Source organism: Typopeltis vanoorti, chromosome 2, assembly GCF_054136105.1.
Source record: "Typopeltis vanoorti isolate ZY-2024b chromosome 2, IOZ_Tvanoo_1.0, whole genome shotgun sequence".
Taxonomy (NCBI): domain Eukaryota; kingdom Metazoa; phylum Arthropoda; class Arachnida; order Uropygi; family Thelyphonidae; genus Typopeltis; species Typopeltis vanoorti.
In genome coordinates, this window is record NC_143550.1 from 175591672 (window position 1) to 175616985 (window position 25314).

The 25314-nt window shown below is 36.5% G+C and overlaps 1 protein-coding gene across 2 annotated transcripts in view; it reads left to right on the forward strand.

Annotated features, from left to right (window-relative positions):
- Positions 1–25314, forward strand: part of LOC150109684 (uncharacterized) — a 193083-nt gene that overhangs the window by 24436 nt on the left and 143333 nt on the right. For both annotated transcript variants that reach the window (XM_090409689.1, XM_090409694.1), the window contains exon 3: positions 19891–20188. In XM_090409689.1, the coding sequence (XP_090265815.1) occupies positions 19891–20188 (298 nt within the window). The remainder of the gene's footprint in view (positions 1–19890; positions 20189–25314) is intronic.

A 25314-nucleotide genomic window follows, 5' to 3' on the forward strand; every position in this document is an offset into this window, starting at 1 on the left:
GGTGTCAATTGGGCATTATATCAAGCAATACTTAGTCTTTATTTGAGTTGTAAGTCAGCAGTTAGAATTGAAGGAAGTTTAGGAAGATGGTTTAATGTTAATCTAGTGTAAGACAAGGATGTACATTATCCCCTTTGTTATTGATTATTTATATGGATCACATTATGAAGGAAAGTGGTATTGAACATGATATCAGAATTGGAGATGTTAATGTCAGCTCTTTGCTTTATTCAGACGATGTTATACTTCTAAATAAATCCGCTACAAGTCTACAAGATTCTCTTGCAGACTAAATTGAATAGCTGTTGTAATAGATATGATATGAAGGTCAGCAATAAAAAGACAAAGACAATGAAAATAGGCAGAATCATTGAAAATGTCAACTGTGTTGTGAATGGGGAACCTGTGGAGCAAGTAAAACATTTCACCTACTTAGGCACAATGTTTACTGAAGATGGTAAATTAAATATGGAAATAGACAACAGAATCAACAAATCTGGTATGGAAGGAAGTCAATTGAATAAATTCATATGGAATAAGAGAGAAATTAGTTGGAACACTAAATTAGCTGTATACAAGGCAGTGTTCAAACCAGTTTTAACTTATGGTTCTGAGAGCTGGGTAAGAAGTAAAACACGTGACCAAAGACTAGAGACCGCAGATATTAGAGTCCTGAGAAAAATTATAGGCATTAACAGATGGCATCAATGGCAATATCATATTAAATACCAGGATATTAGGAAAGCATTTGACATTGTCAGCATCCAGGAATGCGTTAGCAGAGCTAATCTCAGGTGGTATGGTCACTTAACCAGAATGGGCAAGGAAAGATTAGCAAAACAAGTGTTCTCTGCCAGGTTGGCAGGAAAATGACCCACAGGAAGAGCAAGATATAGGTGGATTGATATGGTATAATGTGCATTAGACGATAGAAATATAAGATCTGATAATGTTGGATTCTTGACAAGTAACAGACTGATTTGGAGGAAAATTGTAAATAGGGTGTTATTAATGATGTAAATTTTTCATGTAATACTATCATATCCTGTACACCCCTTGAGGGTACATGTCAGGAATTTGCATACATCGCAATACAGAAAATGATATTAGAAATCGTAAACAGCTGGCTCTAGTCTTCCATAAGAAACTCGTCTTCATCTGGAAATCATCATTAATATCATTAAAGACAGAATTAAGACTATATCATGCAACCAGTAGATCCAACTTCTTGTGTGGTTCCCAAACCTGGAAAATAAGCACCAAAAAAACTGAGGATCTAATTATCTCCTTTTGAACTACGTGTCTCAGACTGATCCTTGGATACACTTGGATGAACTGTGTCACTAACTGCGCTGTGCTAAATCTGGCTAAGCAAGAATCACTTATCAATATAGTAAAAAAACTACCCTCAGATGGCTTGGATATCAACTCAGACATACTGAAGTCTCACTCTTTTTATGAATATTTCATAAAAAGGGTGAGACTTCAGTATGTCTGAGTTGATATCAACCAGAAGATGGCAGTAGAGGAAGACCATGCAGACAATTTTGGCTATGTGAAACCATCAGTAGGCTGAACTGTAAAACTCCATCTGACATCTACCAGTTAGCTCAAGATAGAGAGACTTGAAAGACCATAATTTGCAATGTTTAACTTTTAATATAAATCTCTTTTCACATTGTATCATATTGTGAATAAACCATGATGATGGTGATGAATGTTCACTTCAGTCTATTGTCTACTATCACTCCCAATCTCTATTCTCATCCACTTCCTGTAGTACAGCACCATCAGTATTGTGCACAGCCTTATATTTCTGCACTCCAAAATGCAATGCCTTGCACTTTTAATATTAAAACTACAATCCCACTCCTTTGTCCAAGTCAAAAGTCTGTTTAAATCCTGAAGGGAATTAACATCAGCAGTGCTATTTATAACTTTCTCCATTTACTTATCATATGATATATTACACATCACAAAGCATAAAATTTATGATAAATGATAAAAAATTACAAGTTAACATCTAGATTACAAATAAAATCAATCGATTCTTTGGTTGCAAACAGGTGGTTACTAAAATTTCCTTTGTAGGGTCTTAAGGGGTAGTCTTATATAAAATATCACACTGATTGCTTCTCAGCTCCACCATCCCAGTTTGAGGGAACTACATTGTCCCATTTGTGGAAAGTATCAGCACATCTATGGTGTCCTGTTCTGATTCTATTGAGGGATGACCAGATTCTGTGCAATAATTCAAAACCAGGAGATTTTTCTGTGATACAGGGCATGATATGGCATTCTGTTGGTGATTCTTCAAACCATGCTGACCAGGCATCATTCACTCAGAGGTTGTTTACCAGAAGCACCTCTGCAGTTCTTAATGGAGGTTTTCTAGAATGAAGGCTATTGATATTAGGGTCTTCAAGGTCAGAATGGATAGGAAGCTGTTGATTGGACACAATCTTGTATTCTTGAAGAAGTGCATTTCATCTGCGTAGGTTTGGCAGTGAGATATGACTCAGAATTTGGAGCCAATAAATAGGAGTTGATTTAATCATACCTGAGATCAGGTGCATGGTGTTATTCAGTTGTGCATCTGTAAGTTTCACATGGACAGTATTCATCCAAACTGGAGTGCAGTGTTCTGCAGCAGAGTAGACAAGGCCAAGGGCTGAGCACCTCAATGTGTTAGCTGTAGCACTCCAAGAGATGCTGCATATTTATCATACAGAGTTTTTGTATTATATTATTTCTCATTTTTCTGTTTTGCAGCTTTTCTAAACAGGTGAGTTTTGTTCAATAATGTCCTGTCAATGATGACACCGAGGTATTTAGAGTACTGCTTATATGGAAGAAGGTAAAGGTCTAGTTGCCATTTGTTGTTAAGATGAAAGCATGAAGTTTCTGTTTTGGTTTCAAAGTCTGCTTGTGTCTCCATTTGCAAAAATATTTTCCAGAGAGTTTAAATTGGTAGTTAGGATTTCTTCGTCATTTCAACACATTTATGTCTAGCTGCTATACTCCAGTCATCATACCAGAACTTTTTGGAGTGTGTATTAGACATGTAAGGAGAATATTATAATAATAATGGCCTGCCACTTAGCCTTGTGGCAGGCCATTATTTAGCTTCCTTTGCTTGCTGATAAAATTTCCCATAATAACTTGGAATGTTCTGTTGGTAAGCATGTTTTTATAAGGCAAGTAGTGATCCAGCAGGGAATTTCACAAAGAAGTTTACAGTTTAGTCCTTGCCTCCAGACTGTGTGGTATGCAGTAGCGAGGTTGATGAACACCTCATGTTTTTGGTGCCTCTGGAAGCCCACCTCTATGTATGAAGTAAGAGAGAGATAACTTGATCTGATCAGCTCCGTTTAGGTTGAAAGTCAGCTTGTTCATGGGGAATCCTTTCAAGTAGTGTTGGGCTAACCCTATTATGTAGGAGGCCCTCTAGTAATTTGTAGCTCATGCTTAGCAAGGTGATGGGTCAATAATTTTGTTTCCACAAACAGTTGAAGATCCCCAGTCAGTCCACATGATATATCATTTTCAAACAAGTTAAACAGCAGGGGCCCACGGACAGAAACCTTGGGCATGCCACTGGTTTTCCTCCTTTTTTGAGACACTGATCCATCATACACAACTTTCTGGTATTGTTCAGAAAGCCAATCTCCAATCCATCTAACCAATATACTATCTATTTCCATCCTCTGCAGCTTGTACACCAACTTATCCTGTGGTAATCTATCAAACGCTTTTGCAAAGTCCAAGAATATCACTCCATATAATTCTCCCTTATCTAACACACTCGTTACCCTATCATAAAATGCAAGTAAATTGTTAAAACAAGACCTACCCTTTATAAATCCATGCTGATCATAATAAAGAATGCTATGTCCATCAACCCAATCCTGCATTCTATTCTTAACCAATCTCTCCAACACCTTGACCAGTCTGCAGTTATACAGACTGGTCTATAATTGGAAATTTCTGTCCTAGAACCATGCAGCAGTTTCAATACCTCATTAACATGTTGTGAAGTTGTCACCAAATCCAAAACATTAGAACCTCTAGTTACTTCATATTTCTCTCTCAGCAATTCAACAATGACCTCTCCTTGTTCCTACATACTATCTCCTCCTTCCATTTTATATTCCGTTAATTAAAAGTCTCCCATCAGGATCGCCTTCTTTTTATATATCCAACCAATTTGCCTAAATAATCATTATTTTCTACATCCCCTGGCCTATATATTAGCCTGTTAATTTCACACCTATCACATATACTAGCCTGTTAATTTCAACTTCACACCACACAGATTCAAAATCTGTGCATGCACTATCAACTTCCATACCTTTTGGACACAATTCCTTGCAATCATTAACAGCACTCCCCCTCTTCTTTTCACATTTCTTTCCAGAAAATTATATATCCTTCCATTTCTATTCCTGACATCACATCCTCCTCAGACAACCAAGTTTCGCTTATTCCACTTATCTTTGAGCATACTGTGACTCAATCAGTGCAACAAACTCAGCTCTCTTGTTTCTAATAAACCTTATATTTGTGTACAAACATAACAATCCTGCAGGCCATTCTACCAGCACCAACATTCTCATTTCTAGCTGCTATACTACACCTCTCGCTTTGGTCTGACCACTCCTGTTTCCACGTGTCCAGACAATTCATCGCAGATATATGTGAAAAAAAAAAAAAAAAAAAGAAAAGAAATATTTCCCATTAAGAAATATTTTTAAAAAATTTAAGAAATATTTTATATATTATTTAATATTTTGATTATATAAATCAAGTGGATATTAAATCCAGCATTATTTCAAAGCTGAATGCAGAAACTATGTACAAAATTTGACCAGAGAGCTCATGGGAATACACTCACTGGCATTTACAAGTTGCTCCTAGCACGGATCTTATAGGAGGCATGTTGATCATGTCTCCTATAATGCTGGATTTAATATCCCGCTGAAATGAAGCCTTTTGACTCTTTATTTTAGTAATATTTTGATTATATTTAGCTTTCTGAAAATTTTTATTCTGTATAAAGTTATTAATATTTTTTCTTATTACAGGCTCTGTAGATGAAATAGTAATTGTTATAGAACTGAGATAGGATGGTTAGTGAGAAAGAGCACCATATTTAAGAATATTTAAGGATAATAGTTTTATCCAACAAATATTTATGGTTCACTATTTACATATTAAGGAATTGGATTTTATGCAGTTATTAAGGGATAACTATCTGCGACAGCATGTAATGGAAAATACTAGGGGTCAGAGAGTGCTTGATCTAGTAATTGCATCTGAGAATTTGGCTAACGAATATGACCACGTTGCCACTAATTGGTGAGCGTGATCATAGGGTCTTGACTTGGGAGGTGGCTAAAGGTGTGAGATTTACAATTAAGACAGGGTACATGTGGAATTATCGGGCTGGTAAGTATGACAAGCTTAGGAGTTAGACTGATTCAGTGCCATGCCATGTAAAACTGCAAGGGCTGGATTTTATGCAGTTTTCTTAAGCAGTTTTTTCTTATCACGAGTATGATAAGAAAATGTTGATAGTGCATGGGAGGCGGTTAAGAAGTGTTTGTAGGGGGCATTGGCTGACTGCATACCTAGAGTCCGAATAATAAATCAAGTAGGGGTTAAATGGATGAATAACACCATTAAGCTTGAGCTGCAAAAAAAGAAACAACCGTGGAGGGAATTTAAGGAGAAAGGTGACTGGCAGGCACATGAACGGTATAAAGCGCAGGCCAGAAGGGTAACGAGTATGATAAGAAAAGCAAAAGCGGAGTATGAAAGAACATTAGCCATGCAGGCTAAAGAGAATCCCAAACAGTTTTTTCGATATGTTGCAAGTAAAAGAAAAAATGTATATGGCAGAATGATTTTAAAGAATGCTGATGGTAGGGAGGTAACCGAATCAGTTGAGTGGAATTACTGAGCGAGCACTTTGCAAAAGTATATCATCAAGGTGGTGACATTGTGGGAATGAATGAACCAATAGCTTATACGGGAATTGTGGTGAATGAAGTGGAGGTGAATAGTCGATTACAAAACCTCAATGTTAATACATCTGTGGGATTGGATGGTATACCAGCTCATGTCATACGAGAAGCGGCTAAAGAATTGTCAATGCCTTTGACCATTTAGTTTAATTTAAGTCTCGGGGTCTGGGTTAATCCCAAGGGGGCGGAAAGAGGGGAAAATAGTTCCACTGTATAAAGGAGGTTCCAAGACTGCTGTTGTAAATTACCGATTGATCAGCATATCAGGAATTGTTGTCAGGGTCTTGGAGAAAATAGTCAAGAGGAAAATACAGGATTGGATAGATGAAAATGGGATACTGTATGGGGGACAGTATGGTTTTGTGAAGGGTAGATCATGCCTCAGTAACTTGCTCACGTTTTATAACACAGTGACAGCTGAACTGGATAAGGGTAATGGGTTTACAGTGATTCTACTGGACCTTGCTAAGGCCTTTGACAGGATACCACATGGAATTCTAATCATTAAACTGCAGCATATGGGGATGGATATTGGGTTGGTGAGATGGATAGGAGGGTGGTTGATGGAGAGATATCAGAGAGTGGTTTATTCAGGAGTAGAGTCCTAAAGACGGTCTATGACTAGTGCTGTGCTACATGGTTCTGTTCTTGGACCACTACTGTTCAATTTGTTCATTAACGATATAGGAAAGGATCTGAGAGGAAGTGTTCATTTGTTTGCTGATGATGCAAAGTTGGCTAGAGCAATAGAGAGTCCACAGGATGCAAAATTTTGCAGGATGATTTGGATAGTTTGGAGGACTGGGCTCAGGAGAATGGATGTCAATTTAATGTGGCAAAGTGTTTGAATTTTATATACCTTGTCTGAAATTCCCTTAAGATGGGATTTATTTTAGTGTTCTTATGTGTATCAACCTTTGAGTATAATAAACCTTGCTTTTGATTCTAACAAAGACTTATTTTTGATTTCTGGAATCCGATGCACCACTTATAAATTATTAATGCAAACCTATGCGGGATATTTGAAAGGAGTAAATTTTGGTCACGTCTGCAGAGTTAATTGGTATCATTAAGTACTGTCCTGAGATTACCTCTTGGTTGTTAATATTAATTAATCTAATAGCGCTAAGTGGTGCAGCGAAACAAATAAATTTCTTGGCGTTTTAAGAGGGGTAAATCTCAGACACTCTTCTACTCTGGTACTGCTTCGATCTCGAGGAATTTCCATTGTCCCTCAGAGGTACCACGTGTTACCTGATAGAGTGTGTCATGGAGATATAGTAAAAGTTTAAAGTAGTTGTATTTGAGAAGAAAGGTTACAACATAAATCACGCAAAAGATAGGATATAGAATAGTTGTACAATATAAATAATAAGAGTAAAAAGGAAGAAAACGTCACAACAAAAGATATTCTGGATGTCTGAAGTAATTACTTTGAAAGAGTTAAATGAAACAAGAACAGGCACTAAACTGGAAACTGATAGAAAATATTCAAGACTAATCAGGAGTACATATCAATAGTTGAGGTAGGAAATGTTATCAAAAACATTAAATGTATGGAAAGGCAGTTGCAGTGGATGATTTTCAAAAAGAAATGCTCAAATACAGAGTTATAAAAGTTTTTCAGTTATCTATTCAGAAAGCATGGTCATAAGTCTGCATTCTGGAGCTCTCATAGAATCCATCTATAAAAAAGGAAAATAAAATTTACTCTGATAACTGCAGAAGAATGTTTTTACTGAATATTCCATGTAACACACACACACATATATATATATATACATATACACACACATATATATATACACATATATATTTTTATGAAAAAAATTGAATGACTAGAACCGAGATTTAATTAAAAAGGTTTTAATATAAACACACTACTAGTTTCGGCCTGTAACAGCCTTCTTCAGGTGACATTATAAAAGAAGAAACACTAAACATGGGTTAAAAGACTATGAACAACATTGACAGTCTTTATACATAATTAGCATGAAAACGTTGTAGTTGTATTTGAAGCTGTTCTTTCATTTGTTGCATTGTTGGGAGAGTGCATGCTTGCTTGCTGCATCACGTGAACAACAGTACATGATTACAGCTGAATGACTATCTGGGAGGTTGTAGCTTAAGTTGTTATTTAGATGAACAGGATTGAAGATGATTTCTCTCGATTCCACAATTTTTCTCTCTATTTCGTCACTGCAACGGAAGATGTTTGTAGATTTTTCCCAGCGGACTTTGTGACTTTGGTTATCATCATTAGGATTAGCCGAGAAGAGGATATGACTTGATAATGCACTTGCTCGCTGTCTCTTGTAAGTAATGTCTTTCATGTGTTCTTCCATACACATTTCGACAAATTTGTCTGTCTGCCCGAAATAAGGAATATCGCAGTCACATAATATTTTATATACGCCAGGGTATTTGAGTTGATGATGACAAGGTTTTGGGTGGCTAATTAAGGAACGGATCTTTGGAAGTGGAGTGAACAAGGTTCTGATATTGTATTTTTTTAGAACTTTTGCTAATTTATGTGAAACAGTACTTATGTAAGGAATAGATATATTGCCTTTGAATCTATTTGTTTCTTCTGAGTGATGTCTAGGAGGATTAAGAAGGAATTTGTCAATGATTTTCTTGGAATATCCATTAACTTCGAAAGAAGTTTTCAGATGGTTTATTTCTGTAAGCAGTTCATTTGGGTCATCAAGAAGAGAACGGGCTCTATGTCCCAAGGTGGAAATTATTCCAAGCTTATGAGGAGGCTAAACTCTTCTCGGCTAATCCTAATGATGATAACCAAAGTCACAAAGTCTGCTGGGAAAAATCTACAAACATCTTCCGTTGCAGTGACGAAATAGAGAGAAAAATTGTGGAATCGAGAGAAATCATCTTCAATCCTGTTCATCTAAATAACAACTTAAGCTACAACCTCCCAGATAGTCATTCAGCTGTAATCATGTACTGGCGTTCACGTGATGCAGCAAGCACGCACTCTCCCAACAATGCAACAAATGAAAGAACAGCTTCAAATACAACTGCAACGTTTTCATGCTAATTATGTATAAAGACTGTCTATGTTGTTCATAGTCTTTTAACCCTCAATGTTTAGTGTTTCTTCTTTTATAATGTCACCTGAAGAAGGCTGTTACAGGCCGAAACTAGTAGTGTGTTTATATTAAAACCTTTTTAATTAAATCTCGGTTCTAATCATTCAATTTTTTCATAAAACTATGTATGTTAACCGAGTCAATGATCATTCTGTCATATATATATATATAACTATACTAGAGAAGAGGCTAAGACAATTGTCGAAGGGCAACTTGGAGAAGAACAAGGTGGGTTCAGACCAAATAGAGGTCGTCAGGATCAAATTTTCACTTTAAGACAAATAAAATAGTTGATAAATCATGAGAATATAACAAGGATCTGTATTAAAATTTTGTGAGATCTTAACAAACAAACTATGATATAGTGCAAGAGGAGGAGTTAGACAAGACTGTATCCTTTCACCAAATCTGTTTAATATCTATAGTGAGACAGTGATGAAAAATAGAAATTAGTATCAGTGGTATAAAATACAACAATCTTAGAAATGCTGATGATACCATTCTAATAGCAGAAAACAAACAAATTAAGCAAATTACTGCAGCTGCTAATTGAAGAAGGTAAAGAATTTGGATTAGATATAAATGCAAAAAAAGACCAAATTTATGGAAATTTCAAAAGATAACAGATCCATGCCAGAAATATTCATAATCAGTATGAAAACTGAACATACAACATATTTACTGCAGATAGAAAGCAAGATAAAGAAATAAAAATAAGAACAGCCATAGCTAAAGATGTCTTGTGGAAAAATAAAGATTCAGAAGTTATGTGGGTATCGAGACAAAGAAAAGAATGATAAGAACATTAGTGTGGCCAGTTTTCACATATGGAAGTGAGACCTGGATATTCAAGAAGAGAGTAAGACAACAGCCTTTGAAATGTGGTACTATAGGAGAGCTCTGAAAATCCCATGGACAGAATATGTGACAAATACAGATGTTCTGCAGAGATCTTTATTACAAGAAATGATCCAAAGAAAGTTGAGATTGGCAGGACATGTACTGAGAGGGTCGGCAGGACAGAGGATACTAACAGTTTTAGAAGAAAAAATTATGGGAAAAGGATCAAAAGGCAAAACATGACGGACGTGGCTTGAAGATATAAGATCATGGACAGGATCACATGGCTATGCAGAAACAAAAAGGAAAGCTGCCAACAGAGAGAACTGGAAGGATTGGTGCTGCATCCTCTCACTGAGGAAGCTACATGAAGAAGAATTAAAATCTAAACAAATTATACATAAATGCATAAAAAAACTATTTTATGAAATTTATTTTGCTTGCAATGAAATGTCCAACATCGATATCAGACATCTCTTACTTAGATGTTTAACATTCTCTTTCAGATGTATCATTTCACTTTTCATTATTTCATACTATCTCTGATCCTGACTGTAATTTCCATTCCTACCTGTCTCATCTTCACCTTTATGCATTCCATCACCTTGTGTTGCTTCAACCTTGTATCCATTTTCCTCTTATTGTATTGCATTTAGTTTTGCTATCCTGTTTCACAAACAGACTCTGATCATTTACTACATTAACTTTTTTTTTTACTCTGTACCTTTCTCAGAAAAAAATAGCCTTTCTATATGCCCAACATCAAACCCGTTCAAATGCAATTTGAATGGGTTTTGGTGTTGGGCATATAAAAAATCCATCAACTTTAAAAATTCCAACTTGCCTTCAAATTCCCTCCATAGATTTACAAATTGAACTCCCTTTGTGTCACACAACTCAGCTATCTTTCTATTCATTATCTCTGCTCTCCTTCTCAATTCACTATTGTCACTAATGACTTTTCCAACAGCACTACTATTCTTTTCCTTCCACAACAACTTCCTCGAGTCTTCGGAGGAAGTAGTCAAGGGAAAAATACAGGAATGGATTGATGAAAATGAGATACTGTATGGGGGACAGCATGGTTTTGTTAAGGGTAGATCATGCCTCAGTAACTTGCTCAGGTTTTATAACACAGTGATGGCTGAACTGGATAAGGGTAATTTATTTATTTATTCATATGGTGTTTCCTCCCTATTTCTCCCCCATCCCTACTAGGGTGAGTTGAGCCCCTCTTATGTGGGGGGTTAAGTATTTTTTATGACAGTAGATCCGTGTGTGTTCACGGGGCCGGTTTGCCTGCTTGCGGGATGAAAAACCCCAGATAAACTGGTGGAAAAAATCCTTGCTGTCCACGCCCAAGACTCGCTAACTTGGCTATGGCTGAGGAAGATCCTTAAACTCCTCACGTTGTCGATGGGAATCGAACCTAGGACACTCCTTCCCCAGTCATATGGTTGCGAAGCGCATAGCCACTAGGCTAACTACACAGCCGATAAGGGTAATGGGTTTACAGTTATGCTGCTGGACCTGGCTAAGGCCTTTGACAGGATACCACACGGAAGTCTAATCCGTAAACTGCAACATATGGGAATGGATATAGGGTTGGTGAGACGGATAGGAGGGTGGTTGATGGAGAGATACCAGAGAGTAGTTTACTCAGGACTAGAGTCCAGAAGACGGCCTGTGACTAGTGGTGTGCCACAGGGTTCTATTCTTTGACCGCTGCTGTTTAATTTGTTCATTAACGATATAGGGAAGGATCTGAGAGGAACGGTTCATTTGTTCACTGATGATGCTAAGTTGGGTAGGGCAATAGTCAATGCAGAAGATGTCAAAATTTTGCAGGATGATTTGGATTGATTGGAGGTCTGGGCTAAGGAGAATGGATGTCAATTTAATGTGGCAAAATGTAAGGTTATGCATTTTGGGGTCAAAAGATTAGCAGCAGTATATCACATTGGTGGAACTGCACTCCAGGAGATTGATGAGGCCAGGGATTTGGGAGTGTTGGTGGATAGGGAGTTGAAGTTTAGGGGACACATTGCAAAAGTGACTAAATCAGCTCATCAAATCACTTGGTTGCTGAAAAATACTTTAACAAGCAGAGACAAACAGGTTATTGTTCCTCTGTATCGAGTCTTGATAAGACCCCATCTCGACTACTGCACCCAGATATGGGCACTAGGGTTTCTTCTTGATGGGAAGGAGGTTGAGAGGATCCAGAGGCGAGTGACCAAGACGATAGCAGGTCTATTGAATGAACCTTATGCAAACAGGCTGAAGATTTGTGGGTTGCAGAAATTGGTTGATAGGCAGAAAAGGGGAGATATGATTGAGACATTCAAATTGCTGAAGGGTTTCTATAGGATTAATTCAGAGAATATTTTTGAGAACAGGACTGGTGGTGGGAGGACTAGGGACATCCATGGAAGCTGGGCAAGAGTGTGGTTAGTAATGGTGTTAGAGCCAAATTTTTTACTTTTATAGTGGTGAATGAGTGGAATAAGCTGCCTGAGTCTGTTGTGGGTGCTATGACAGTGAATGAGTTAAAGGCAAAGTATGATAGATACTGTGTGAATGTTAAATAGTTGTTATGGACATGATGTTTAGGGCCTCCCTCGATGAGTCTAAGGACTCCTTGGAGTTGCCCGTAATAATAAAAAATAAAAATAATATAAAAAAAAGTCTTTATCGACATTCTTTTTTCCCCAACTAAGTCATTTGTGTCCTCAACTGCTACCACTAATTTTGATGCCCGGTCTTTCCTTTTCTGCAACTCATCAGTTATTTGTTTCATTCTTTCACCAGGAAAGCATATTTTGTACACTTTATTAGTCATCAGACCTAATGATCGCATTCCCCCATACAATGATATCTCACTATCCTTCAACTCTTTCTTCGTAATATTAACTTCCTTCTCATTATCATCAGCTAATCTCTTCTGTAGATGTTTGATATTCTCTTTCAGATGTATTATTTCACTTTTCATTTTCACTAACTGTTTGTTGTCAAAGCTCTTCTATTATGATCCCAACTTTTGCACCCATTTCTAATTGCTCTAATCTATCAAGACACTTTTCACATATGTTAATACTTTCCTTCTTTTCGTTCACCCAAACAGTCCACAAATCTTTCACATTTTTTGGTGCATACATATAGCAATTTTCGCAATGTATCCACTGTGAAAAATCCAAGTCAGAGCTCGATCTTTGTACTGAAGCGTTCAGGCTGCTGATGTGCATTTCTTTATGGACACATTTTCAGAATCAGAAGCAGTAAGAACAAAAACACAATATAAACAACAAAAATTCCAACAACAACACTACTGAAGGACACTTGTATCAAAACTGAAAAAAATGCAACACAATTTGTGATAAAAAAAAAGCCACACTATACAGTAATTAAAACATTTTTTTTAGCACAGCTCAAATCTGTCTTGCTATTCAACCTAAGTTGAATAGCAAGAGAGGCATTGCTAATTCTCGTACACATTCCTTCAAAATCCATGCCAATATCACATCAGATACTACTGCTGTGTTTGAATCAAGGGACTGCATAGTTTTGATTCCTCTGACTCATCCACAACTATCTTTTCATATAGTTCCACATCAGCTTGCAGATAACTAATGGATCTACCTAGGATGTATACTTGACTGAGTTGATCTCTTAATAACTCAGCCCTTTCTAAGACATCTAACACTGCCATACCATCCACATTCATTAAGTTATTCTCTGCTGGTCATTTTTCCTTTTACTGGCCATGTAATAAAAACGTTATGTTGAATTTCCTTTTACCTGTTCAGCTAACTTCTTTTCATAGTCCTATTCCATCTTCCTCACTGTGGATGTCACTCTTGTAGCCTATTTTTCATACTGCTTCTGAGCCTAGCCATCATCTCTCATATCTACACAACATTTTTTTTCTTTTTTTATGCACTTCTTGCTTCAAAGTATTATTCATCCATTTAACACCCATGTGATTTTTTTTTTTTATTCCAGCTATAATGGTGTGTGAAGGAAGCTACATTCTACATCCATGCTGTTGCTCATATGAAGGCACTGTTTCAAGTTGCTTTCTCAGTATGTCATAATCGCCTGCTATATAGATACATATGTATCTTTTTTTTTTAATTCAATAAAGAAACAGTGGAAAGGGTGCAAAGAAGAGTTACAAAGATTATATCTGGATTATGAGATTTAGATTATGAGGACAGATTGTGAGTATATGGTTTACAAACCCTGGTTAACAGGAGAAGGAGAGGTGATATCATAGAGGCCTAAACTTTTGAATGGGTGTCATAGGATATCATCTGATGAATTTTTTCGTGGGGAGAGAACACAGGAAGGGGGGGGACATCTAATGAAGTTAAGTTTGTTCACAGTCATAAAGGGGTTAAAGCTAGATTTCTCTCTCACAGAGCAGTGGGCGGAATAGTTGGCCTTTAGGGATAGTGGGTGCATCCGGTGTGAATGAATTTAAGGGAAGGTATGACAGCTGGTTTGGGTGATTTATAGCCTCCATCAATGAGTCCTTGACTCCCTTGAGGTCTCAGATAATAATAATACTTGCACATGATTTCTCACCTCCCAAGTGAAAACTTCATGATCATTCTCTCTCTCTCTCTCACTGGAGGCAAAAAACTCGCCTCGTTTATATATATTGGTTCTTAGATGCTATTACTACATCCAATATTCCTCCACTGGAGGTTCTGATCATCACTTATTTTATAAGGTTTATCTTGTTGTAACACTATAAATTTTCTTTCTCTCATCTTGTGTGTTTTCTTTATTTTCCCCTCCTCAAATCCCCATAGTTGAAATCAGTTGTAGTGATAGTCTTACTTGTATCCATAATATTTATTTTTTCATGCATTTCACAATCTTCTTCAGATGATCCTTTCCTGTAACAGTAGCTTCAAACAATCTCAAATCTGTATTACTCTTGCTATTATGCCAACACTATTTGCAATCTCTGCTTTGATTCCATTGCTGCTAATAATCTCTTGATTATTAGCAGTACCCTTCCTTTCTATTGTCTATCCTCTGATTACATTGTACTCATCACATTTTGTTGTTATAAGCATATCCTTTTTTATGTTAGTCAGGTCTCATTAATCCAAATAATATTAGCGAACATTATTATTATTATTATTATCGTGACACCTCCAAGGAATCTGAAGACTTATCGCGGGAGGACACCTACTATGCAACTGTCTCCACCACTACATCGAACCTCTACTACCAATCATCTCCATCAACGGTATCTACCGACCACCTCCACCACAACTAGTTTTTTTTTTTTTTTGTCTGTAAATTGCGTATGTTCTGAATGCATGGTAACTGAACTCTGCTTGTTCAGATAAGCACACTAAGTTAATTAATTAGCCAAAGTGCTTAGCATACTACCATAACCATTGCTTTTCCTGTCGGACAAAACTGTTCTTGCAGTTCTCTTAGTTCATCTCTTCCATTCTATCGTTCTTTTCCTCAATCTTTGCCATAACCATCCTAATCTCTCATCTGAGGATGGCTGCAAGAGCTTAAAAATATGCACTATCATACTTATGTTCTCTGATTACCTATATTCACTCTTTTATTGAACAACAACAATTTTTTTTCAAGACCTAATATCAAATTAATTTCATTGTAATCCATCCAGTAAGTACAAATTCCTTCTGCAATTAAAAACATCTCATTACATAAAATATTGCATATCACTTCTACTGCACAGCCTACACATTGAATCATTTTCTATTGCAGCTCTCTGTCTGATATCATCTCACTCGTATACCCTGATGACAGGCTCACAATCTTAACTCTTTCATATAATTTCTCAAACCATATTTATCTCCTTTTGAGTTATTTGTTCTAACCATTATAATCATATTTTTCACTTGTTCTTTCTTCCTGCTTCCACATAGCCAGTCATATCAAAAATCTTCACTCGCAGAAAACCCACTTTTGTTCTTCACTCATCTAGCATACTACTCATCATAGTACCATCATACATTGTTACATCCTTTTTCACTTTTATTCTTTTTGCTTCCCAATTTTATTTCTATCATTGTACTGCACTCTTACTTTCTCCTACTACTTCCGTGTTACCTATCTTTCTCTCTCACACACTTCTTTCGCATCTTTATCACCATCATGCTCCTAACCTCATTCTTTCTCACTCTACCTGCCACGTTAACTTGTTTGAAAATTCATTAGAGACATCTCACATTTTTCATCATCATCATCATCATCAAATTCCTGCCATGTACCCTCAAGGGGTGTACAGGATATGACAGTACTACATGAAAAAACTACATCATTACTAACTTCCTATCTACAATTTTCCTCCAAATCAGTCTGTTACTTGTCAAGACTCCAACATTATCAGATCTTATATTTCTATCGTCTAAGGCACTTTGTACCGTATCAATCCACCTATATCTTGGTCTTCCTCTGGGTCGTTTTCCTGCCAGCCTGGCAGAGAACACTTGTTTTGCTAATCTTTCCTTTCCCATTCTATTTAAGTGACCATATCATCTGAGATTAGCTCTGCTAACGCATTCCTGGATGCTGACAATGTCAAGTTCTTTCCTAATATCCTCATTTTTAATATGATATTGCCATTGATGCCATCTGTTCACGCCTCTAATCTTTCTGAGGACTATCATATCTGCGGTCTCTAGTCTTTGGTCAAGTGTTTTACTTCTGACCCAGCTATCAGATCCATAAGTTAAAATTGGTTTGAACACAGTCTTGTATACAGCTAATTTAGTGTTCCGACTAATTTCTTTCTTATTCCATATGAATTTATTCAGTTGACTTCCCACGATACCAGCTTTGCTGATTCTGTTGTCTATTTCTATATTTAGTTTACCATCTTCAGTAAAAATTGTGCCTAAGTAGCTGAAATGTTTTACTTGTTCCACAGGTTCTCCATTCACAACACAGTTGACATTTTCAATGATTCTGCCTATTTTCATTGTCTTTGTCTTTTTATTGCTGACCTTCATACCATATCTATTACAACAGCTATTCAATTTAGTCAGAGAATCTTGCAGACTTGTAGCGGATTTATTTAGAAGTATAACATCATCCACATAAAGCAAAGAGCTGACATTAACATCTCCAATTTTGATATCAGGTTTAATACCACATTCCTTCATAATGTGATCCATATAGATAATGAATGACAGAGGGGATAATGTACATCCTTGTCTCACACCAGATTTAACATTAAACCATCTTCCTGTACTTCCTTCAATTCTAACTGCTGACTCACAACTCAAATAAAGACTAAGTATTGCTTGATATAATGCCCCATTGACACCATATAACTGCAGAGTATTGAATAGCTTCTCTCTTGGCACCTTGTCATATGCCTTTTCCAAATCGACAAAACTTAAATACAGATCTTTGTTATATTCCCATGCTTTCTTGACTATTTGTCGTAAAGTGAAGATCTGATCCTGACAGCCTCTATTTGGCCTGAATCCAGCTTGTTCTTCACCAAGCTTTTCTTCCACAATTCTTCTCAACCGTTTCTCAAGTATACTTGCATAGATCTTGCCAGAAACACTCAGTAGGGAAATACCTCTGTAATTCTCACATTCAGTTTTATTTCCCTTTTTATATATGGGTAGTATGAGAGCTCTACTCCAATCATCGGGAATTCGTCCCTCTGTCCAGGCTTTCTGAACTATGCAGTGCAGCCACTGTAAGACTCTTATACCACCACACTTCAGCATTTCTGGTTGAATATCATCTACTCCTGCTGCCTTTCCATATTTCAAGCCTTTGATGGCTTTTTCTACTTCAAGTATGGATATGTATTCCTGACTGCATGCCTGGTCAGTGTTTTTTATCACTGTGCTGTCATCGCTGCTTGTTTCATTTAGCAGTTTTTCAAAGTAATTACTCCATACTTCAAGGATATCTTTCTCTCCTATTTTCATTTCACCTTTATCATCTCTAATTCCTTTTACAGCATTCTTTCCTCCATTCCTAAGCTTCTTCAACAACCTCCAGAATATTTAGCCACCTTCTTGATATTTATTTTCTATATTCTTGCCAAAGTCCTCCCATGACTTTTGTTTAGCTAGTTTTACACACTGTTTAGCTTTCTTACATTTGTCTCTGTATTCTGTAAGAGTAAAAGCTGACTTATTTGCCAGGAACTTTTGATATGCTTTCTTCTTTTCCTTCACTGCCTCTTTAACTTCCTGTGTCCACCAGGGAGTTCTGATTTTTTTTATCCTTGCACACAACCTCACCACATGCCTCTCTGGCAGAATCAATCAATGTTTCCTTCAGAGTTTGCCACTGAATCTCCAAGGTTTGATTCCTGTTCTCAAACTCTTTCATTTTCTTTTCAATAATATTTCTGTATTTTAGTCTACAGTTCACATCTGAGAGCTGCTCAACTTTTATTCGCTTTAAAACTTTCTTACAAGTTATTCTTTTCAATATGAAATTCAATTTTATCCTGCTCAAACTAAATAGTGATCAGTTCCAATTTCAAATCCTCTGTACACGCTGGTGTTCTGCACCAGGGAGAAAACATCACTATCGACAATAACATAGTCAATGAGACTTTTCTTATTCCTAGCCTCTTCTCTCCATGTGAATTTGTGCACATTTTTATGTTGGAACATGGTGTTAGTAATAACCAGTCCATGTCCTGCGCAGAAATCCAACAGATATTTGCCATTATTATTAGCTTTGCTCTTTTCTCCAAATTTTCCCAAAATATTTTTGTATGTCTCACAATCATTTCCTACTCTACTATTTAGATCCCCAACAAGGACCAACTTTTCCTTTTTCATTGTGTCAGTTGCTTTTTCTAAAGCCTCAAAAAATTCCTCCACTTCTACCTTAGTAGAACCTTCTGTGGGACCATAGGCACAAATAAGTCTCATTGTCCAGTTCCCCATTCTCATATTTGCCCACATTACTCTACTTGAGACTGACTGCCATTCAAGAAGATTAGCCTCGTATTTTGTGTTGAATACTATGGCTACTCCTTCTTTTCCTTGATTGTCATTGCCTGAATATAACATTTTGTATTTATTGCTCAGAAAGATCTCACCAGTTTTGGTCTTTTTTGTTTCAGTCACCCCTATTATGTCGATCTGGTACTTATCTAATTCCTCAGCTAGCTCCATTTCTTTGCCATTCAGGCTTCTTACATTGATAGTACCGATCTTTAACTCTGGTGATGTTGAGTTTGGGTTTATTTTCAGATTTGTTCCAGTAGCTGACTTTTCGCTGTTTGCCCTGGTTCCCTGGCGAAAACAACAGGGGCCTTGTTTAACCGGGCGATGCCCCAGCCGCCATGAAATTTTGTCATGTTGTACCATCATTTTTTATTTTGGTTTAACCAATAAGAATACAATTTGGTCGGCTAAATCCCAAATTGCCAGCCCATCCTCGTTCGTTCAGTATCAAAGTAGATACCCAACAGGGTGCACTACGAGAAGGTGAGGATTGGACATTAGGTCAGAAGCCCTGGTCGGTTCTCTGCATTCCTTTAAAGGCTATGTGAAGGTCTCCTCTCAGTTATACAGCTTTGACCCTTAAGCACCCCTCACCATCTCACATTTTTTGATATGTCTAGTCAGCATGCATTTCAGACAGATTCTCATACTCTCTTCTTTTTTTCCTACAAACTACTCATATTTGCAAATGAATATATCTCAAATAAATTTATAATATTTTTTGCAAAACTTGTATACTAAATTATAATCATAGTATTTTTGGTTTCCAATTAGATAAATCTTACTATGACTAGCTCTTGTCATATTTTGTGATTTCACTATCATTTTCCTGCATGTAGTATTATTAGAATTACTTTTTTGCTAAAATCTTTTTTGCTTTTGATCCAATAATTATTATAATATTTATCTTTTTTTATATAGCCTTCACAAGCAACTCAAAGAATTTCAGTATTATGTTCAACATCTCCAGAACAATGCTGGCTGTGTACCTATGTCCCCCTCTATTTCTTTAAAAGCTGAATTTCAGAAAAATTATGCAGCTCTCAGCAGCAATGCATCTGTGGTGTCTTCTCCGTCCTTATCCTATCGTACTCTGTCGCATCATGTAATGAAAGAGCTGCATAATGAGCATTTTCAAGACACATCATCACCGTATTTCAATTATCGAAGTTTGCTTTATCCGAATGGCAGAAATAGAAAAAACTCACATGAAGAACGAGTAAGTGAATATATCTGTATATTACATGCATTTTGTAAGCATTGAATTTTTTTTATCTGTTTTAATCTCAAGTTTTACTGTTTTCTTATGAAAAGGTGGTTTTTAGTGATATTTTGATACACTCGCCAAATTCTGAGAGAAAAAAACATTAAACTGTTCCAACAAAAGCTTTAATTGACAATAATATTAACATTGTTCTCTCCAGCTTCTTTCAGCTTGGTGCTAGTTATTTATCTCATAAAGCATATTAAAATAAGGAATGTTTTGTCAATTTTTTTAATACACTGCTTACCTAGTTTCTTGGTATCTGTTTTTTTTGTCACCTATAATACTTTTTGCTGTAATCTTCCACTTCCCATTAGAATCCTGTGGGACTATAGGAACAAATAAATCTCATTGTTTAATTTCCCATTTTTGAAATTTGTTCATATCCCTGCTTGAATTTGCCTACCATTCAAGGAGTTGTATGTTTAGTGTTGAATACCATTGCTACTCCTTCCTTTCAATGATTATTATTGGAATATGAATTCTAGTATATCACCTGTTTTATGTTCATTTTGTTATTGGTGAATTTTTGAAGACAAGTGATTTTTTTGAAGGTTTAAAGTCTACCCTCCCCCGTTTTTTTTTTTTTTTTTCAGACAAGTCAGTACTCACTTCATTAATTGCAGATATTTTGAGTAAGTTATGCTAAACTGTTAATATATTCTGAAACCTAACCACTAATTATTCATCATCATCAGTTTCCTGATATTTACCACCAAGGGATGTTCAGGTTACAATGACAGCACCACAAGCTTACGTTTATATCATTTATTAATCTCCTATCAGTAATTTTCCTCAAAATCAATTTATTATTACTTGTCAGCACTCCAATATTGTCATATCTAACATTGTGTGTTTCTAAGGCACTTCTGACTGAATTATTCCACTTAGACCTTGGTCTTTCTCTAGGTCTCTTTCCTGCGTATTGGTATCAAACACCTGTTTTGCTAACCTTTCTTCATTCATTTAAGTGTCCATACCACCATAGATTAGCTCTGCTGACACAGAGCTAATTTATAAAGTCAAGTCACTTTCTAATATCTTTATTTTTAATATGATTCTGCAATTGATGCCATCTGTTCACTCTCCTAATTTTTCTCAAAAAACCCTCATATCTGTGGTCTCTAGTCTTTGATCAAGTGTTTTATTTCTAACCAAACTCTCAGATCCATAACTTAAAACTAGTTTAAACACTGTTATATATACTGCTAGGTTGGTATTTTGGTTAATTTCTCTTATTCCATAAAAATTTATTTAGCTGGCTATCCATCATACCAGTTTTGCTTATTCTGATGTCTATTTCCAGATTTAACCTGCCATCTTCACTAAAAACTGTGCCTATTTAGCTGAAATCTTTTACTTGTTCTATAGGATCTCCATTCAGAATGCAGTTCAAGTTTTCTATGCTCCTGCCTATTTTCATAGTTTTGATCTTTTTAGTCATAGTTTTGATTTTTTTAGTGCTGATTTTCATGCCAAATTTGTTACAACTGTTATTCAGTTTAGTTGGTGAATCCTGGAGACTTGCACTAGATATGTTCAGGAGTACAACATCATCTGCATAAAGCAAAGAGCTAAGTTTGACATCTCCAATTCTAATATCAGACTTGATGCCACTTTCTTCCATAATGTGATCCATATAGATGATGAATAAGAGTGGAGATAATGTACATACTTTTCTTATTTACCCCTGATTTTACATGAAACCTTCTTCCTGTATTTCCTTCAATTCTAACTGCTGACTGACAATTTAAATATAGACTATGTATTGCTTTGTATTATTTACGTTCACCTTATATAACTGTAGTGTTTTGAAAAGCTTTTCTCTGGGAACGTTGTATACCTTTTCCAGATATACAAAACTTAAGTACAGATTCGTGTCATATTCCCACGATTTCTATTTTTTTTATTGAGAAAATCTGATTTTGACAACCTCTGTTTGGCCTGAACCCAGCTTGTACTTATGCACCTATTTGGTGCATATACTTATGCACTAATTTGTATTGTCTTTGTCTTTTTAATGCTGATTTTCATACCATATCTATTACAACAGTTATTCAATTTAGTCAGGTAATCTTGCAGACTTGTATCGAATTTATTTAGAAGTATAACACATCCGCATAAAGCATAGAGCTGAGATTAACACCTCCAATTTTGATATGTTTAATATCATTTTCCTTCATAATGTGATCCATATAGATAATGAATAAGAGAGGGAATAATGTACATCCTCGTCTGACACCACATTTAACATTAAACCATCTTCCTGTACCTCCTTCAATTCTAACTGCTGACTTACAACTCAAATAAACACTAAATATTGCTTGATACAATGCCCCATTAACACAATATAACTGTAGCGTTTGGAATAGTTTCTCTCTTGGCACCTTGTCATATGCCTTTTCCAGATCTACAAATCTTAAATACAGATCTTTGTTATATTCCCATGCTTTCTCGACTATTTGTTGTAAAGTGAAGATCTGATCCTGACAGCCTCTATTTGACCTGAATCCAGCTTGTTCTTCACCAATAAGTCTGTTCAATAAGTAATAAGACTATATTTATACTGAAAATTGATGTAAATGATGACGATTACCTTTAATCGTCATCATTTACATGGTCTTTTTCAAAGTAACTACCCTGAGACGCGATGCATTTGTCCAAACATTGAGTCCACTTCTTAAACACATGTGAAAGTCCGTTTTTTGAGAATTCTTTCGAAACTGCCTACGCAGCTTTTACACATGCTTTGTTGCTTTCGAAATGGTGGTTTCTTGAGCTGAGAAAACAGCCAGAAATCGCACGGTGCAAGATCAGGACTGTATGCAGGGTGTGGTAGGATATCTGTGTTGTTCTTCTGCCAAACGTCCACTACACAACCAGCAATATGTGGCCTTGCATTATCGTTGTGCAATAAGAAGCCATTCTTCAGCAATGGATGCTTCCTTTTGACGTGCTTCATGATAATCGCTGCTGTGTTGATCATTGTCTCTGTGATGGACGTTGAAGGTCTTCCCTCACATTCAAGATCTTCCACATTTTGCCTTCCTTCCTTAAAAGTTTTATGCGAGCGAAAAACACTTGCTCTCGACGTTGCTTCATCGTGGAAAGCTTCGCGTATCATGTTAAAAGTGTCCGATGCCGATTTTTGCAAATGCACACAAAATTTAATCGCATAACGCAGTTCAAGGACGCTTCCATTTCAAAGACTGGTAGTGCCTTGTAGGCACTCCAAAACAAGCTTGCGTTTAGTCACGTGACGCTCTGGCACATTAGCCCGTATATGCCATCTATCAACCTCTTTTATTAATACAGACAGCAACATTTCTTTATTCGACAGAAATTAATATTGTGATAAGTGGTTTCACCACAGTAAAATTAGTCTTATTACTTATTGAACAGCCCACGTATATATTGGTATTATGAGAACTCTACTCCAATCATCTATTATTCGTCCTTCTGTGCAGGACTTCTGAACTATGCAGTGCAGCCACTGTACTTTTATACCTTCATACTTGACATTTCTGGTCAAATATCATCTGCTCCTGCTGCCTATCCACATTTCAGGCTTTTGGTGGCTTTTTCTACTTCAAGTATAAATATGTATTCCTGACTGCATGCCTGGTCACTGTTTTTTACCATTGTGCTGTCATCACTGCTCGTTTCATTTAGCAGTTTTTCAAAGCAATTACACCATACTTCAAGAATATCTTTTTCTCCCATTTTCATGTCACCTTTATCATCTCTAATTCCTTTTACTCTATTTCTGAGCTTCTTCAACAACCTCCAAAATATCTTACCACCTTCTTGATATTTATTTTCTATATTCTTACCAAAGTCTTCCCTAGTTTTACACTGCATTTATCTTTCTTACATTTGTCTCTGTATTCTCTAAGAGCACAAGCTGACTTATTTGCCAGGAACTTTTAATATGCTTTCTTCTTTTCCTTCACTGCCTCTTTAACTTCCTGTGTCCACTATGGGGTTTTGATTTTTCTATCCTTGCAGACAACCTCACCACATGCCTCTCTGGCTGAATCAATCAGTGTTTTCTTCAGCACTTGCCATTGAATCTCCAACTTTTGGTTCCTACTCTTAAACTCTTTTATTTTTTCCTTCAAAAATGTTTGTGTATTTTAGTCTACAGTTCACATCTTGGGGTGTTTAAGGGTCAAAGCTGTATAACTGAGAGGAGACCTCCACATAGCCTTTAAAGGAATGCGGAGAACCGACCAGGGCTTCTGACCTAATGTCCAATCCTCACCTTATCGTGGTGCGCCCTGTTGGGTATCTACTTGGTTACTGAACGGACGAGAATGGGCTGGCAATTTGGGATTTAGCCAACCAAATTGTATTCTTATTGGTTAAACCAAAATATAGAATGATGGTACAACATGAGAAAATTTCATGCTGGCTGGGGCGTCGCCCGTTTGTTTTCAGATTTGTTCCCTACTGGAACAAATCTGAAAACAAACCCCAACTCAACATCACCAGAGTTAAAGATCGGTACTATCAACATAAGAAGCCTGAATGGCAAAGAAATGGAGCTAGCTGAGGAATTAGATAAGTACCAGATTGACATAATAGGGGTGTCTGAAACAAAAAAGACCAAAACTGGTGAGATCTTTCTGAGCAATAAATACAAAATGTTATATTCAGGCAATGACAATCACGGAAAAGAAGAAGTAGCCATAGTATTTAACACAAAATACGAGGCTAATCTTCTTGAATGGCAGTCATTCTCAAGTAGAGTAATGTGGGCAAATATGAGAATGGGGAACTGGACAATGAGACTTATTTGTGCCTATGGTACCACAAAAGGTTCTACTAAGGTAGAAGTGGAGGAATTTTTTGAGGCTTTAGAAAAAGCAACTGACACAATGAAAAATGAAAAGTTGGTCCTTGTTGGGGATCTAAATAGCAGAGTAGGAAATGATTGTGAGACATACAAAAATATTTTGGGAAAATTTGGAGAAAAGAGCAAAACTAATAATAATGGCAAATAGCTGTTGGATTTCTGCTCAGGACATGGACTGGTTATTACTAACACCATGTTCCAACATAAAAATGTGCACAAATAA